We start from the raw sequence: 19,034 nt of genomic DNA, 5'->3' as shown, positions 1-19,034 counted from the left end.
CTGCTGTACCATTGGTGCAGCGGTGTAATGATATTACGCAGCGCCTGAAAATAGCCTAACTTCCGTCAGAATAACCGACTTGACAACCTACTTGCACAGAAGGCTAGGGTTGGGCATCGTTTTGATTTGAACGATTCTGATTCCGATTCTTACTTTCGATTCCGGTTCTTTTCGATTCTCGATTCCGATTCTTTGAGGGGTGGAGTCAAAACATATCACATCGATATTCAATGCTATTTTCAATACCACGGGGGAAAAACGCTGCATATACTGTCAACTAGATATTTTTTTAGATAATTTCTTTTTTTTTTGTCTGCCTTTTGAAAGTCTCCTATATAAACATTGATCAATTACTATTAAAATTCTCTCACAAATATTTGCTAACTCTATGTATTTTTTTACAACGGGGTAATTGTGTTGCAATAGCTTACACACAGCACAAGTAAGCTTGATTTTGAATTGTAAATTGAATTTAAAAAGACGACTAAACAGTAATTAAATAAGAACAAATAAACATTTTACAAAAAATAGCACAAATAAATAAGTAGATAATAGTAGATAAGTAAATAATAGAATAAAATATATAAATGAAAGACTGCTTTATTGTTTCAGGTAGGTCTAACATTCAGGTAAGAAACTGAATTAAAAAATGCGAAGTGGCTAATTAAATTTAAAATAACATTGGATAATGTTTTTTTGCAAAAAATTAAATAGTTTCATATAAAACCATTAAAGTTACACACGTTGATCATTCAAGAGCAGTGTGATCGTTTGTCTTTTTGTAGTTTGACTTTAAATAACAAATGACTGTGGTCCCTTTAAGAACTGCCGCACTCATGGATCCTGAACACTGCTCCTGTTACTCATTCTTCATTTCTTCCTGAATTGATTATGACTGTGTTTACATTAATACTCTTCAAAATGTGCACTGACAATTTAGTTGATTGTATTTGACCAATAATAAGCTGGAAAAAGAAGCAAATATTTGCTCTTGTATGTCAGAGGGGGCTTTATTGCGGTAGGCTATGTGTGTGTGCGCTTCAGATGTGAGCGCGAAATCTGAGGGATTCATAGAATTATGTGCAATCCCGCACAAAATTCAGACCGATCACACACACGAAAACTAACACGCTGTCGTAAGGAAAAGTCCAGCAGAACGCGCGTTCGCCGTGTAACCGGGCTGAATGAGAATATGCGGCTGCGCGTCAACTCACTGTTGGTCAGAGAGGAGAGGAGAGGAGGGTGCAGCTGGGATCGATACTGTAGAAACTGAGCAGGCTATCGTATCTTTTCAGATATTTCAGTATCAATATTTTTGACAACACTAGTTGCACTGTGCCGACACCGGCTTTTAAAAGTGAAATAAATCCACACTTCAGAAAGCCGTTTACCGGGCTTCCATGGCTAAAAGAACAAGCGGGCGTGCAAGCACCGGAAATCGGGTGGCCATGGAAACCAAAACTTGCGCGTTTGGAACCGATGATCGGAACCGAAAACAAAATTTTCTAAACGATTCCAATGGAATCGTTATTTTTTTAAACAGTTCCAAGTTGGAACCGGTTCTCGATGCCCAACCCTACAGAAGGCATGCTGGGGCCTATTTTCAGGCGTAATATCATTGTGCCACTGTACCCATGGTATAACAGCAAAGTTCCTGGATTATTAAAGGGGTACTTCAGCGCTGGGAAGATGAATCTGTATTTAAACTGGGTCATTAATGTAGTAGAAATGTGAAATTATTTTTGAATTTGGTGCTTTCTAGACTGAGAAAAGACAGAAAATGTATTTTTGTCTCATGGGGATGAAAGACTACAATTCCCAGAATGCTTCGCTGCCCTGTGAGGCCACTCCCAAAGCCAACGCTACTGAATCACTTTCAATTTCCCACCACCGCGTTCATCTTCATAAAATCAGTTCAGTTAGAGAACAGACACTACAATTGAAAATTGAAAGTGTCCATTCAATATATTGTGGTAGCTGCTGAGGAAGTGTCAGCACAAACGCAGCAGGAGTCAGATTCTACATGCATCGTGATGAGTTGAATGAGCTCTCGTGATGAGAGCTGTAACCGCGTCTACGCGTCATGCGTGTTTTCAGTTCATGCCTTTGGAAGATTAACTTTCATAGGAATTAACTTGAGAAGATAAAATTTCTCTCACTTTGCTCCGCCGGCCACACCGTTTACATGAATGCCTGAGCCGAGCTGAGCTGTGAGTGCGACCCCATTCCCCATGCGTGAGTTGAAAACAGGCGGAAATATATGGCGTTTAGATAAAGTCAAAAGTCGCGCGCACGAAAACCACGAGCACGCGAATAAACCCAAGCGTGCAAAACAGACCCACGAGAGGAAAATAGCAACGCGAGAGCGCATCTGTGCACCCGCGAGAGCGCATCTGTGCAGCCGCGAGCGCATTTGTACACCGCGAGCGCGCATTTGTACACCGCGAGCGCGCGAAACAGTATTTAGGGGCGGAAATGAATATTAGCGCAAGCCCCTGCTGCCTAGCGCGCCCAACTGCAAATGAGTGCTCGCGTGACTACTCAACACTCGCTCGCTCCTCGAGTTGACTTTTGACACTGTGAGGGCGGGGCAATGACTTTTGTCTTCCCACCTGTGATTGGTCATTTGTTTAATCAGTTTTACTCTTGTTTAAACATGTAGCAGGACTAGGACAAGGCACGTTTTAAGGAACCATTATGTCGGACCCTGAGTAGGTAATTTAATTTTTAAGTCTTTGTGTTTCGAGTGCAATATATTCAATATATGAAATTGTATTGTACAATTTCGAAGGTATTTTGTTTACAATCATCTTGAATAGTTTGTATAGGACCTTAACACTTAAAAAAGATAAGCTAATTTAAGATAAAGCTGACTAACCCATAAATGTAGGATGTTAAAGGTTAGTTTTGACCTACATTGACAATATACAGTAAATAAATCATCGCATTAAGTACATCAATAATGTACTAAACAAAGCAGCGTAAATGCAATCTTTGTAATTTATTCAAACCACAGCACCGACCCCTATTGCCCTATTGCTATTATCGTAATGCCGTTTATAAAATGATTAGAACACATTACAAACGGCATTAGTGAAACTTAAAGGGGGGGTGAAACACTCAGTTTCAGTCAGTGTCATGTCAATCTTGAGTACCTATAGAGTAGCATTGCATCCTGCATATCTCCGAAAAGTCTTTATTTTTTTAATAATTATATAAGAAAGATGCGCTGTTCCGAGTCTTTCCGAAAAAAGCCGAGCGGGTGGGGGCGTGTCGTGTGAGCGGAGCTAAATAATGACGTGTGCAGCAGCGCGCTGTGTGTTGAGTCGAGCGTCATCCCTAACAGCGGTAAAAAAACTTTATTCAAAAAAAAAATATGGCTTTTAATCAGATACAGCCATACATCTATGATCCGGAATCAGACCCAGAGGCTGCAGTTGAACAGGAGCAGCAGCAAAAACGACTAGAGCAGGACGTCTGTATGTGGTAAGTTACAAGTTATACACTAACTATATAATATGCTTAGCGGCTTGTGTTATTTACATATTTATACTTGAATTATATCGTCGTATTTTTGTCTTTGAAGGTGTACATGTGGGAAGTGCAGTTGTGCACGTGTGTTTGTGTGTTTACGCGTGGTTTGTGTAGACAATTGTAACGTTAGTAAGCGGACTGGTTTTGCACCGCAGGCTAGTGTTTACATAGATAGACACGGAATAGTAGCGCATTTGAATGAAGAAGCGTGCTTATTTAGTTCAACATATTTCCCCCCTTTGTGTATTGTTGTTTGGAGTGCTTTTACAATACACAAACATAAAGTTACACATATAGTGGCCAGCTAAACAAATGTACACGCACTACACATCGCATGCTCCATTGATCAATTAACTATACGTGATCATGTTTGGGCTACTTGATGAGCATAGGCAAAGACACAGACATTTGAAGCACTCTTACTCACAGCCTGCGGTTCTAACGTTAGGACCTTTATCGTTGGGACTGCTCCATCCTTCAGCATTAGGCGATTGGAAAAGCCGGCGTCAAGCTGGGCCTTGTTTATGAAACAGTCGGCACCGAAATGCAGCGAACAGATATAAACATTCGCGCAACTCAGTTGCTGATCCGGAAAAGCAAATTACATCCACTGTTGCCTTACCGCGGGGTTTTTGGCGAATCTGTGCAGGACTGTCTTGGTCTGGCAACCAAAAACCCACTTTTTTGGTGACATTGTTATGTGCTATGTGTAATTGTCACCTGTCCAGCATCCTACAAACCAGCGTTTTGATGGGCATAGCCTGTTGCTTTCGCTCTCTCCCTCGCTCTCTCTCACGCGCTTCCGGTAGAATTGTCCGTAAGGCCCATACAAGGAAATTCCGCCCCCACTAACGTCAATGGGGACGCATGATCTCAAAAAACTTGCCGAAATTTATGACTAACCGGAAGTAGTATTTTTGACAAAGAAATACTCCCATCAAACGTCCACCTTAACTTTTGAAACTTTGTCTATGTTTAGTATGGGATTCCAAGTCTTTAACAGTGTAAAAAGATCAGTATGCATGAAACAGCATTTCACCCCCCCTTTAAGGGTTACATCACTGAAAGCGTTTTTCTGCTGATGGTCTATGTGACCCTGTAAAAAGTGTAAAACAAAAAAAAGTGACGTTTTGATGTTTTCTGTCATCCTATATGCAAACAATTAAGAAAATAATTTTGATAGATTTACTACTAAGACCATGTTTGAAATAGGGAAATTAGTAAGTAAAATCAAACTTTGATGCTCATTATCTATTTTTTTTAATACTTTCCTGGACTCAAAGGATGAGTAGAGATAATGTAACCCTTTCAACTTTTGAAGTGTGTTTATCACAAAAGTGACATGGTATCTTAACATCTCATTAATTATTCTTTGTTCTGTCAATAGCTAAGACACCACTTTTTGGCAAATCTTTTACACAAGTTGCAACAGGCCTTCAGCACAATACCACTGGATTTAGATTATCTGGAGTTTCTGTGTCGTCAGGAGCTGTATATTCTGGAGGCCCTGTCCAGTCACATACAAGTATCCCCTGCTATCATTTACATTTACATTTAATCATTTAGCAGACGCTTTTATCCAAAGCGACTTACAAAAAAGGGGAGAGTAATAGAAGCAACGAAACAGACAAGGCCAACAACCTGTAAGAGCTGTAAGAAATCTCAATTAATTAGCACAGTACATTTTTTTAATTTTTAATTTTTTTTTAATAGACATGTACAACAAAAACTCACGTACGCAAAATACAAAACACTGGATTTTGATAGCTATGATAACAACCCATTAGGACTAAGGCTGTTGCCCCAGCTGTTGTCGTTAATGCAGATTCAGTGGCCCAATGGGTGGTATCACCCAGGCTTTGTAAGAGCTCTTTGACCTTATACGGGCACAAGCGGAACATCCAGCACCATGTGTCAGATAAATAAATCACAAAGATGCATTTACGCTGCTTTGTTTATACATTAGGATACTAGCTTTGTTAAGTAGCTAGAAATGCTACTCAGCGATGATTTATTTACTGTATATTGTCAATGTAGGTCAAAACTAACCTTTAACATCCTACATTTATGGGTTAGTCAGCTTTATCTTAAATTAGCTTATCTTTTTTAAGTGTTAAGGTCCTATACAAACTATTCAAGATGATTGTAAACAAAATACCTTCGAAATTGTACAATACAATTTCATATATTGAATATATTGCACTCGAAACACAAAGACTTAAAAATTAAATTACCTACTCAGGGTCCGACATAATGGTTCCTTAAAACGTGCCTTGTCCTAGTCCTGCTGCTACATGTTTAAAGAAGAGTAAAACTGATTAAACAAATGACCAATCACAGGTGGGAAGACAAAAGTCATTGCCCCGCCCTCACAGTGTCAAAAGTCAACTCGAGGAGCGAGCGAGTGTTGAGTAGTCACGCGAGCGCTCATTTGCAGTTGTGCGCGCTAGGCAGCAGGGGCTTGCGCTAATATTCATTTCCGCCCCTAAATACTGTTTCGCGCGCTCGCGGTGTACAAATGCGCGCTCGCGGTGTACAAATGCGCTCGCGGCTGCACATATGCGCTCTCGCGGGTGCACAGATGCGCTCTCGCGTTGCTATTTTCCTCTCGTGGGTCTGTTTTGCGCGCTTGGGTTTATTCGCGTGCTCGTGGTTTTCGTGCGCGCGACTTTTGACTTCATTTAAACGCCATAGAAATAGCTCCCTCTGCTGGCTGTAGTCTTAAGTGTCTGGCCAAACATTTTACAGATGACACAAATCGACAATATTTGTGTCACTGGAGTAATTTTTCCAGAAATAAAATGCATAAATCTCTTGTCTCAGGGGGATATGAGATGGGGGAGCACGATCATTCGAAAATACTCCAAGGATTCTACTGATACAAAGCCATATGCTAATCGCTGAAGTAACCCTTTAAGCAGCAATCAGAGTATAGTCCCTAACAAATTGGTCTAGATAGAATATCACAACTTTTAATTTTCTGTCTGCCTTTGTACACAATGCAACTATACACATCACAGCATGTAAATAGGACAATGTTCTTACTTGGGTGTTATTTTGTCACTTATTGAGCCGTAGTTGTTTACCTCCAGTCTTTGTGCTTAGCTAGGCTAGCGTTGGGTGTTATTCAAGATGTAAGTACAACAGTTAATTACTGCAGTAATTACATGCAGGTGTCTAGAAAATAAATGTACAGTGTAAAAATATATTATAAAAAATTATGTTCAACAAGTTATGACTTAACTCATCAAAATAAGTTAAGAAATGTTAAACTTGTTTTTATTAGTTATACAAGATGTAACATAATTTAAGTTGAAATAACTTCAACATCGAGTCGATTGTACTGCAAAAGTTCAAAATTTGCCCTTTGTTTTACAGTGTATGTACACAATAAGATCATTGTATTAAATAATTAATTTACAAATTATTAATTGAATGAAAAAATTACTATTATTATTATTATCATTTATTTTATTTTTGAGGGCATAGGTATGGCAGGACGAGGTCGTTTGGGAGTTTTTCTTTTTTCTGCATCATCAGGAGGCCTTCCACAAGAGGAAATCACCTTTGCCAAGGCTGTCAAAGGGCAAGGCTATTCCACTGCTGTAATTGGTATGTTACTTTCATATCCCTGGTTATCTGATAACAGAGTCGTGTATAGTATGTCACTGTGGGTAATCAATGACAAAACATGTGGTGGCTGACCAACCGGTCACCGGCACCACATCATGTCCCTTACATAACCTACCATTGTGCTATGCTTAGCATTATATCTTCTTCATTCTGACTGCAAGGAGGTGAGACCAGTATTATCAGAGAATTGGAGTTACACCCATTAACCTTAAAGTGTAACTTTGCCAATTATAGACCTGCTTTGTATTTGTCTGTAGTATACAATTTTTTCTTATTCTCTGCGTTACCTGGGGCTGGATGTATAAACATTGCGTATGCACAAGAAAATCATTTAAATGTGCATATATGCAATTTTCCATGCACATATCAACTTAGTGAATAGTAATATGTATGCCTAAATATGCGCGCATCATCCGCACACTCTAGAGTCTAGACCATGCATATGCAATGCACTCTTTTACTGGAGTGAGCAAAATAATTAAGTAAACACAATAATTTTAAACTCTTTCTCCATTTTGTAATACACATTTGGAATAAATATTTATTAATAAAGTCATTATCCAGAAGTAAAAAAAAAATATATATATAGATGTAGAGAATGTGCTGATTTTGAACACCTTACCTGTGGCATGCTAAGTTTTAATGTTTTAATGAAAGCAGAGAGTGCTAGGCGCATGATAATCCTCTTTAAAGTAAATTGTTCTGAGAAAATATTTATTGCGAGAACAAATGATCAATGAGGCACACTTTCGTTTTGTGGTAGAACGGTCCATTGGTCGGTTTGAAAAGGTCAGATGACAATACTGTACAACCACAGCTGCTTAAGGTGTGCTGTTGATATCATGTGGGACAGACAGGATCCTAATGATAACTCCTGTGATCTTCCCAACACTATGAAAAAAATTATATTTTTTTATTTTATGTTTTGTTAATGACACTCAGAAAATCATATTTACACTGCAAAAAAAAAGGCCTACCTGTTTCCATTAAAAATATATAAAACAGTTTAAATTAAAATATCCTAAAACAGATTTACCCAATAGGCAAAATTGTGAGCATTTTATTTGTTTTATTAAAAATGTAGCCAGTGGAAAAGAATGAGTAGGCTTTTACAACATTTTATGAAATGAAAACTTACAATAAAAGTCCGTATCTCATATTTTCATAATATCTTGTACTATTAAACATGGTATCATGTGAATGGGAATATGCATATGGAAATTAAATACAAATGAGGATATGCATAGTAAAACTAGGCAGTGCAAGCTCCATATATGGTTATATTGGGGAGAAGATGGGGTGGAATTGCATGTACTCACAATCTTCCCCTACTGGGCTTTATAAAAGGAATTTTGTGCAGGTTCTGGAAAAATCTCATACACACACTTTAAGGATGAAATCTACATAAAGTAGAGGCCCCTGGATAGAGAAATTCACAATTTATCAGCTACATTTCAAAACTATTGACAGATGGTTTATTAACAGAACTGTTATTGTAACGTTATTGTAAAAAAGAAATTTTACAATTTTATCGCTGAAAATTGTATTGTACTATGTCTAAACTTTAAACAGCATTATGGTAAAAACGGAACACAATAGCAACAACTTCCTTAGCTGTGTGCGACAGTGTTTTGCTTCAGGGGGTTAGCCGGAAAGCCTGTTTTGCCAGCGGTGAAGTACCCCTTTAAAATAGTTCTGTCTAATAGTATCTAATTAGGGATATAAACAGCTCAATTCCAGAACCCATATTTTAGTATTCCAGTGGTTGGGCTATCAGCTCTTCGTAGTTTGTATGACTCAAATTAATAAATTAAATAAACATTTATTTATTTATTTTTTATCTTTGGACCTACTCAGAATGGTGCCTCTAAAATGTCATAATTGAGGGCAATGATGCCCAAGTTGATGTGGTGCTTATTTCTCTGGAACTATATACAAATATTTAGTATCCATAATGTACAATAATTGCTTTAAGCTCATTTTAATGTAATTTGGTATCACCGATTCCTGAGAAAGATGTCCTGCAATTTTACTTGCTATTAGTTTTAAAAATAGCTCAATTTCCACTTCAAAAACAAAAACAAAAACATGATTATAGCATGTTAGTTTGAATAGAATGTTACCACACATATAATTTTATTGCATTATCTCTTTATTTCATCAAAATTGTTATATCAGGACAATTTATGTAATATATATAGATTATACAGATCCTTCTCAAAAAATTAGCATATTGTGACTTTTTTTAATTTTTTGAGATTTCATGAGCTGTATGCCAAAATCATCAGTATTAAAACAATAAAAGACCTGAAATATTTCAGTTGGTGTACAATGAATCGAAAATATATGAAAGTTTAATTTGTATCATTACATTATGGAAAATAATGAACTTTTATCACAATATGCTAATTTTTTGGACCTGTGTATGTATATATTTGTGCATATAATGTGTGTGTGTGTGTGAATGTAGATTTATACATGTTTATTAAACATTTTAATTTACATTATCGAGACCGTACAGTCAAATACTCTAAAGAGAGACACACCATATTAAGACACATTCAACATTTTCTCACATTATCAGTTTGTTCGCTATAGTTTAGAAAAAATGGTAATAAAATATGTCAAGAACTGTGTTAAACTGTGTCAGAGCAAATTAATCTTGATAATGTCAGATAAATTTAATAGAAAAGTATGTAATGTTTTGCAATCAGCTGTCAGCTGTTAAGTACACAATTATATAATACCAATTGAGGTCAACCAATTACCAAGCAATGATTCATTTTGTTCGGTCTGTGGTGTAAAAGGTCGCATTAACAATTAAAGCAACAACAAAAAAAAAACACTTAAGCAAAACATGGTCAGGTCAAAGTGTCTGAATAACTTTGGTTCCAAATGTTTTTATCATTTTTACTAGTAGTCCACTGTATTAAATATTTTTGGGTATAATGTCACAGTTCACTTTATTTTGCCATCCTCCTCACTTACATAAATGCACAACACTACACTACACTATAGTGTCTTTCCTGCACCCACTAGTAAAAAATGATATTTGTATTCTTAAAGCTTCTACAAATCCTTTCAGAAAGTTCATAATTTAACTTAAAACCTCCTACGTAGCTTAAGAGTGATTCAGGATCGATCTGAGAGCAATTCTGAGCAATGGAAATACAAAAACATTTATCTAAATGTGGAGGTGAGACTGACCCTATTGTTATGTATGACAGATTTTTGAAGACTTTGATTGGTTGGTTGTCCACGAAAAAGAGCGCTTTTAAGTTTAGAGTAGATATAAACCTTCACTTTGAAAGGACAGGTGTCATTTTTGCGGTTTTATCATACTCTCTGTCTCTCACATGGTAACACTTTACTTGAAGGGGTATGCATAAGACTGACATGATACCATCATAATCATGACATGACACGTCATGAATATGAATGTGGTTTTATGCATGTATGCAACTATCATTAAGTGTCATTTGCTCAATCATATCATTTTTAATGCAAAGATAACATTGAGATGTCTTTATGACGTATAATAACAATAAGTATTTTATTTACCATGCTGATAATGTTTTAATTAATGTATTTGATGAACAGAAACACAATAAGATTCAGAAATTGCTGTAATTGTGTGATCACTGTGCTTATATAAGGTTGTGAGAGACCAAATCATCACTGCTGGATAGTTGTATTTTTCCAGTTGCTAAACATGTTAATGTAATGATTACTTCCATTTGTGGCGCTATATGGCATTTCTATGCTATGTCTAATAAGATCGGTCACAAACATGATCCCTGCATGATCTAATATTTAGTTTAGTGTCTTATTAACTCACTCATGCATTGTGTGCAGCACTTTTCATCTCCCTCTTCAAGTTTCGCCCATTTTCTCCGCTGCTAAAGAAACTATTGAGCCTCTTAAAAGTCCTCGTCCGCACTCTTAAGAATCTTTGACCTCTTAAGATGCTTTATGAATTACATTTTTCTGTACTAGTATTTTTTTCTTTAATTCTAAGAGGAATTTTCTAAGATTTTTCTTGGAATTTTGTTACTAGGAGTCACTCTTTGCATTAAGATTTTTCATGAATACTGGTGTGTGAAAATGTTTTGGTTTGACTGTAGGTGCAACAATACTAGTCAACATCATTTCTGAATAACGTGCTACCTTTAAATGTAATTCATTCCTGTTATGCCAAAGCTGAGTTTTCTTTTCAGCAGCCATTACTAAATCATTCAGATATTGCTGCTTGTTGCTCAAGAAATGGTTATTATTATCAATGTTGAATAGACTGGGTAAACCCAGCCTGATTTGCCGGCGGTTTGATTTCACCCGGCAACTCAGTCTGAAAACCTGTACATTAATTTCTACTACTTCTGTTACACTTTTGCGGGAACCAATCACAGACTGGCTTACGGCCGTTTCACACCGCAAGCGTGAGCGGCGCGTGAGCAGCGCGTATTTTTTTCGCCGCCCATGTTAATCAATGAGTGCATTCACACCGGGAGCAGGAGCAGCACGTGAGCGTCAAGCAGGAGCGTCGCGTGAGCAGCAGTGAAGCGGGGGTTTCGGCTGCGAGCCTATTTTTGCTGCGCTGCTGACGCTTCTGACGCTCAATTAAAGTGAAAGCACACTTTTAAAGGACAAAACAAATGTGATTTCACACAAAAAGTGCCTAAAATGCACACAGGAAGCACGTGTAGTGTATTTGAACAATAACTGGAGTATGTCAGAGAAGAAAACGAAGAATAAAAATATCTGTGGAAGATTTTAGCAATTTAAACTTGTTTTGATTATTCAGTTTGGGTGAAAGTATGGTTCTCTTTCATCATCTCGTTTCGAGATCCACCTATGGGAAGGGCATCCGTACCTGACCTCTGCAGAAGCATCCAATTGCACCAAGTCTGACAAGACAGGCAGGAGCGCGCAGCCAATGCCCAGTAAGGCCCCACCCCTTACCAGCGGGCATATATGGGCTGCATACGCTACTGTACATCAGTTGACATTCGCTTCTCGCGATCTCTGCACTGACACAGTTCGGTTAGATTTGCGCTGCTCACTTATTGTCTGCAGGAGGAAATATCGCCAGATCAGCCTCCACCGGGCGTGACAGTTCTATTCTGCCACATTCTGTGTCTGCATTCGGAGCCGCTCGCGCTCTCGTCCGTCTTCCTGTTCCACGGCTGCCGCCACGGACCTTTCTGAGTTTTTCGCGGGTATGTCGCTCTCTCAGTCTTCTCCTTCTGTGTCTAGCCTATTACGGGCCTGCCCGGCCGCGTGTGGGTCTCTTATCGCCGCTAAGGATTTTCACCCTTTCTGTGTGGTCTGCTTGGGCCTCAAGCACGCAGAGGAGGCAATAGAGAACCCGGAGAACTGCAGTTACTGCCTGGTACTGCCTAAGAAACTCCTGCGACACCGCCTTAAAGTTGCCGCTACTCAGTGTGGCGAGCTCGACTTGTCGTACTCGGATATGGAACACGGTGACGATAGCGCGCTACCGGGGACCTCCCGGGGCGCGACGGCTCTTGTTTTGGCTGACCAGCCCAATCCTGAGTTCCCCGAAGAGGACATCTTCACGGGTAACCTCCCGCTCGCCGACGATCTTGCCGGGTCCGGTGATTACGACGACGCGGGCCTTCTTGGAATTTCGGAGGACGAGGAGGCCATCCCGCCCTCTGTTATTCCCCAGGCTAGCGCCCCCGCGGCCTTGCCTGAATCCATCCTCCTGGATGTGTGTGAACGAGCGGCCGCTCGTCTCAACATTAAATGGCCGGCTCCACAGAGCGCCACCGACCAGGAGAGGGATATTTATGACGGTAAAGTGTTGGGAGCCCCCCCCGGCCAGAGGAAAGAACTCTTTCCCGTTCTTCCAGCGTGCGCTAAGCACATGAGGCACTACTGGAACGACCCGCTCGATCTTAAACACGGTCTCGCGGGGCTGGAGGTTAAAGATATGGCGGCTCGCGGCATGGGCGAACCGCCTGCCATTGAGCCCTCCATTGCCAGACACCTCAACCCAGTCCAGGGAGGGCTGCCCGCCCCCCCGAAGCCGGTCCTTCCTAACAGGATGGACCGTTTTTCTGCCTCGGTGCACCAGGCCGTTTATAAATCCTCGGCCTTGGCTGTTAGGACTCTGAACGTCTCCTCCCTCCTTTCCGCTTACCAAGCGGAGATCCTGGACGATCTGGGCCAGCAGTTAGATAAGGGATCTTCTCCCTCTCCTGCACTGTGGAAGGAGATCATCACGGTTAACGACCTCGTTCTCCGTAATGCTCGTCAGGTCGTCCAAACCTGCGGGCGCTCTATGGCGCTTTCCGTGGTAGGAGAGCGCTCGCTCTGGCTCAACCTGTCTGGTCTCCCGGATAGTGAAAAGAAACGTATCGCAGGCGCCCCGGTAGAGCCCGGCCGGGCTCTCTTTGGCCCCGCAGTTGCTATGATGCAACAACGATGCGACGACAAGAAGGAGCACGAGGCCTTCATATTGTATCTTCCCAGGAAGACGGTCCCACGCCAGGCGCCCCCTGTGCGTTTGCCTAACCCCCCGGTCCCGGGACGTAATTTTAATCAGGTCAAGGAAAAGCCTCGAAAGAAGTTTTCTGGGCTTTCTCCCTGCCCCAGAACCCCTGTCCAAAGGACGGAAGGTTCCTGCTGTAGGGTGTCCCCCTCCCGTGGCTGCCCAGCCCATATGTTTAGTGGACGATGTGTGTTCCCCCCTGTTCAAGGGGATTGTCGTGAGGAAAAGTTCAAAAGCAGTGTAACCACACCGCACATACTGTGTTCCCCTCACCCAAATAATAAAGGCTTCGGCCCCAGTGTTTCCCAGAAAACACAACACACACAGAAACACAATAAATCTAACGAATCAAATGAATTCGTCACAGCGAGATACCCTCTCAATGTAGGGAAATACCCTTTCTCTCGTAATGGTGAACCTGCACGTGTCGTCCCTAGTTTCTCCACTAGAGGGCGCCATTGCATCACAAATAAGCCAGCTAGGCATGCTCGAAGCCAGCACGGCCTGGACGAGCATTCACACGAGCTGTGTGTCAGCCTGGCTTACTGTATTACGCATGATATTACAGGGCTATCATCTGCAGATTGCTATGAAACATCCACGTTTCAGCAGCGTTCTCTTTTCTCACACAGAGGAAAGCACGGCCCACGTCCTGAAGGAGGAAATCTCCTCTCTTCTAAACAAAGGTGCGATTCAGGTGGTTCCCCACAATCTGATAAACCAGGGTTTCTTTTCCCATTATTTCCTGGTCACAAAGAAGGACGGTTCCCTCCGTCCTATTCTGGACCCCAGGGTGTTGAACAAACATTTGAGGAAATACAGATTCATAATGTTAACCCTTGGTTCGCTCGCCCGTGTCATGAAACGGAACGACTGGTTCACATCGGTCGATCTGAGAGATGCTTTTCTCCACATAAGCATTTATCCACCACACCGGAAGTTTCTTCGTTTGGCCTATCAAGGCATTTGTTACGAATGAGCAAAAATTAAGCCCCCGAACTTTCTGTTTGCGTGTGGAAGCGGGCTTCACTCCCCTAAGAATGTCTGGTCTACGGATCCTGACATACATATGCGATTGGCTCATCATAGCCGATTCGTGGGAAAAGGTGTTGCAGGACACCTCCCGTGTGCTCGCGCACACCCGATCTCTGGACTTCAGGGTGAATGTGAACAAGAGCAGCTTTACACCCAGTCAGAGGGTGATCTTCCAGGGCATGGAGCTGAACTCAGTCTCCATGCGAGCGCGTCTCTCTCAGGAGCGCTTTCTCTCTCTGACGAACTGTCTGTCACAGTTCAGAGAGGGGGCGAGGGTGCGATATCGCACATGTCTCAGGCTACAGGGTCTTATGGCTTTAGCTATCCAGTTTTTGCCACTAGGACCCCTGAGGATGAGGGCGTTCATGAAATGGGTTTTGTCACTACATTTCAGCCCGTTACACGATCTTTGCCGCTCTGTAACAGTGACGCGCACCTGCGCTGCAGCTCTGCGCCACTGGAAGAGCGCGGACTTTTACGCACAGGGTACCCCTCTGGGGACTGTCATGTTGCGGAAAGTCGTGACGACGGACGCGTCCCTAACAGGCTGGGGTGCCACCCAGGAGGGCAGAACTGTGAACGGTTTGCGGCCGAGCAAACTACGTTCAGAGCACATAGATTATTTAGAGCTTCTAACCAATTAGAAGGCTCTGAATCATTTTCTGCCTCGTCTGCAGGGACATCATGTGCTCGTACGCTGCGACGATACCACGACAGGGGCTATCAATCGTCAAGGCGGCGCGCGCTCGCCGAAGCTTCATGCCCTAGCTTACAAGCGTTTGGTATGGAGCGGGCGAGTTTTCCTGTCGTTACGCGCGACTCATGTTCCGGGAATTCTGAACAGAGGCGCGGATCTTCTATCGAGGGGGAACCCGCTCTTCGGAGATTGGCACCTCCACCCTCAGATAGTAGACATGATATGGATGAGACTACGGGCGCCCGTAGATCTGTTCGCCTCGCGCGAAAACAGCCATTGTCCTATGTTCTTCTCGCTAAAGGACTTGGACGCGCCCCTCGAGGTGGACACACTGGCCCACCCGTGGCCCAGAGTGCTGCTGTATGCCTTTCCTCCCCTGTGCCTGATAATTCTCACACTGGCCAGGGCGAGAGAGGGGGGGTTTTCTCTCATCCTGATAGCACCCAGGTGGCCCAAAGCGCCGTGGCTGGCAGAGATAATCCCTCTGTTGTATGCCCAGCCGTGGTGCCTCCCCCTCCGCACAGACCTATTGTCTTAAGCGAACGGGGAGATTTATCACCCACACCCGGACAGGGTAGCTCTCTGGGCTTGGCCCGTGAGAGGACGAACCTAAGCGCGTTAGGGCTTCCCCCGCGCGTGGTGGCTACTATACAGAATGCCAGGGCCGTTTCTACACGGTCCTTGTATGGCTGTAAGTGGCAGGTGTTCGATGAGTGGTGTGATGGGCGGGGTCTCACGTCATATCAGTGCTCAGTCGCTGATATCTTGTGTTTCCTCCAAGACCTTATGGATAAGGGCAGGTCTTTTTCCACTATTAAGGTCTATCTGGCAGCTATCTCTGCTTGTCATGTGGGTTTTGAGGGCTCAACGGTTGGGCAGCATTCTCTAATCCGCAGATTTATGAAGGGCGCCCGTCGCTCCTTGCCAGTCATTAGGAGAACGATCCCTGAATGGGACCTCTCCATGGTGCTGGAAGCTCTGTCTCAATTCCCTTTTGAGCCTCTGGGGAATATTCCCCTTAAGTTGCTGTCCTTCAAAACAGCCTTGCTCTTGGCCTTGGCGTCAGCCAAACGTGTCAGTGAGTTACATGCACTCTCGGTCCACCCCTCGTGCATCAATTTCTCTCTGGGTGGAGATAAGGTTTTCCTCAAGCCTAATCCAGCATTCATGCCGAAATGTTTCCCTGCGTTCACATCGGAGGTGTTGGAGCTATCCGCTTTTCACCCTCCGCCCTTTTCCTCCGCGGAGGATCAGAGGCTAAATGCCCTGTGTCCAGTCCGTGCGTTACAAACGTATGTGTCTAGGACCAGCGCGTTCCGGAAGAGTGACCAACTCTTCGTTTCATGGGCTCCTCCTCGCAAAGGGGATCCCCTGTCTAAACAACGCCTCTCACATTGGCTTGTGGACGCTATAATCTTGGCATATGAATCAAAGGGAGTGCAACCCCCAGGGAACATCAGAGCTCATTCCACGAGGGGCTTGGCCGCCTCTTGGGCTCTGTTCAGGGGAGTATCACTGCAGGATATCTGTTCTGCGGCCAGTTGGGCTTCTCCCCATACGTTTGTGCGTTACTACAGGCTGGATGTCACCAGAACCTCAGTAGCACATTCGGTCTTGGGGGTGGGGTCTTCCTAACCCTGCCTTCCTTATGTGTGACACACATAGCCTATGTTTCATGTCCTGCTTCACACCGCAGTTACGTTCATGATTATGAGACGCGTCGTGCACCGCCCCTCGGGGTGACCGTCTTTTTCTGGCTAACAGGACCTCACTGTGAGTGTATTGGGCAATCGGGGAGCTGTCCATGTCTCTCCCATAGGTGGATCTCGAAACGAGATGATGAAAGAGAACAATAGGTTACTATCGTAACCCCGGTTCTCTGAAACATCGAGTGGAGAGATCCACCAGCGTTGCCCCGCTTACCGCACGAGAAGCGAATATACTTACTGATGTACAGTAGCGTATGCAGCCCATATATGCCCGCTGGTAAGGGGTGGGGCCTTACTGGGCATTGGCTGCGCGCTCCTGCCTGTCTTGTCAGACTTGGTGCAATTGGATGCTTCTGCAGAGGTCAGGTACGGATGCCCTTCCCATAGGTGGATCTCTCCACTCGATGTTTCAGAGAACCGGGGTTACGATAGTAACCTATTGTTATGATTATAAAAAATAAAGTCTTCAAATCTAGCCAGAAAATATAACAAACTTTCGTTTAGTTTAGTATTTAATACTCAGACAGGTAAAGGCTCTCGGTCTGCAGCTGCAGTCACGGTGCAAAGCGAAAGCACACTTTTGATGGACAAAATAAATATAATATCACAAAAGCGCTCAAAATGCAGAAAAAGAAAACGAAGAATAAAAATCATCTGTAGAAGATTTACCCATTTAAACTTGTTTTAATTATTCAGTTTGGGTGAAAGTATTATAAAAAGTAAAGTAAACTAGGCAGAAAATATAATAATTTATTTTAGTTTAGTATTTAATACTCAGACAGGTATAGGCTCTATCATTGTGGGAGCCGCTGCTGTGACGCTGCACCAACGCTTCCAGTGTGAATACACTCGCGCGTCTGCAGCTGCAGTCACGGTGTAGTTACGCTGAAGTGCAGCTCACGCGCTGCTCACGCTTGCGGTGTGAAACAGGCGCTATCCACCTGGCGCACTTTTGGCAGGTTTAACACGATGACGGATAGAGAAGGGATGGGTTGTTGCCTGATCATCACGCCTCTTGTGGTCTGATTGGTTGAAGGACTATCCAATTGCATACAGAGTCATTCAAATAATGCTTATTTATAATGCCTCTTGTGCAGTAGAAAATACAGAGCAGACTCCCCAGACCAATGTTTAATTTTAAATTGAGCTTAGTCTGGTGATTGTCAGACAAAATGTTGAATACAGAATTTTAGAAACTGCATATTTTGTCCAGGATTATTTGATGAACAGGTTCAAAAGAACAACTACATTAAAATAAAAGTATACATGTCGTAAAACAAAGCTTACTGGCCCAAACCTTTGAACAGTAGTGTATATACATTCTACATTTAAATATATGCAAAATATAGTTGTCATCAGCTGTCAGATCAGATTTAGTGATTTAACTCAATTCAAACCATCCTCTGTATTCGTTTGTTCGTTCGTTCATTCAGTATTAGATATGACATGGGGGTAAAATGTGTGTTATTTTGGCAATGTTGCCTGCTAAAATTTATATATATATGTGTGTGTGTATATATATATATATATATATATATATATATATATATATATATATATATATATATATATATATATATATATATATATATATATATATATATATATATATATATAATATATACAGTCCCTGACAAAAGTCTTGTAGCTTATCTATTTTCTAGAAATACCTGATATTAACCTGACTTTTAATTAATTAATTGGTGTTAGAAATAGCTCATATGAAAAGCTAAAACCCTCCCAAATGATGTTTAATGCACTGAAATAAATAATGTTCACAGAAAATATATTTATAATTTAATCAAGACAGAAAGGTCAAATTTTGGCAAGACAAAAGTTTTGTCGGCTATACAGAAATTGAACAAATTTACTGCAAATACAAAAATATGTCAGCAAATTAAGTTGGGGTGCT

At 41.9% G+C, this 19,034-nt stretch overlaps 2 protein-coding genes across 2 annotated transcripts in view; both read left to right on the top strand.

The window, feature by feature from the left end:
• The window catches only part of sts (steroid sulfatase (microsomal), isozyme S), a 42,631-nt gene that overhangs the window by 8,174 nt on the left and 15,423 nt on the right, over positions 1–19,034 (top strand). Inside the window, exon 4 of the mRNA XM_067441425.1 lies at positions 7,024–7,146. Within this exon, the coding sequence (XP_067297526.1) occupies positions 7,024–7,146 (123 nt within the window). The remainder of the gene's footprint in view (positions 1–7,023; positions 7,147–19,034) is intronic.
• On the top strand, positions 14,676–17,101 carry LOC137073191 (uncharacterized). The gene has a single exon (XM_067441423.1). The coding sequence runs from the start codon at positions 14,751–14,753 to the stop codon at positions 17,046–17,048; it is 2,298 nt and encodes a 765-aa protein (XP_067297524.1). The 5' UTR covers positions 14,676–14,750; the 3' UTR covers positions 17,049–17,101.

This window comes from Pseudorasbora parva, chromosome 4 (genome assembly GCF_024679245.1).
Source record: "Pseudorasbora parva isolate DD20220531a chromosome 4, ASM2467924v1, whole genome shotgun sequence".
Classification (NCBI taxonomy): Eukaryota; Metazoa; Chordata; class Actinopteri; order Cypriniformes; family Gobionidae; genus Pseudorasbora; species Pseudorasbora parva.
This window is presented reverse-complemented; position numbering and strand designations above follow the sequence as displayed.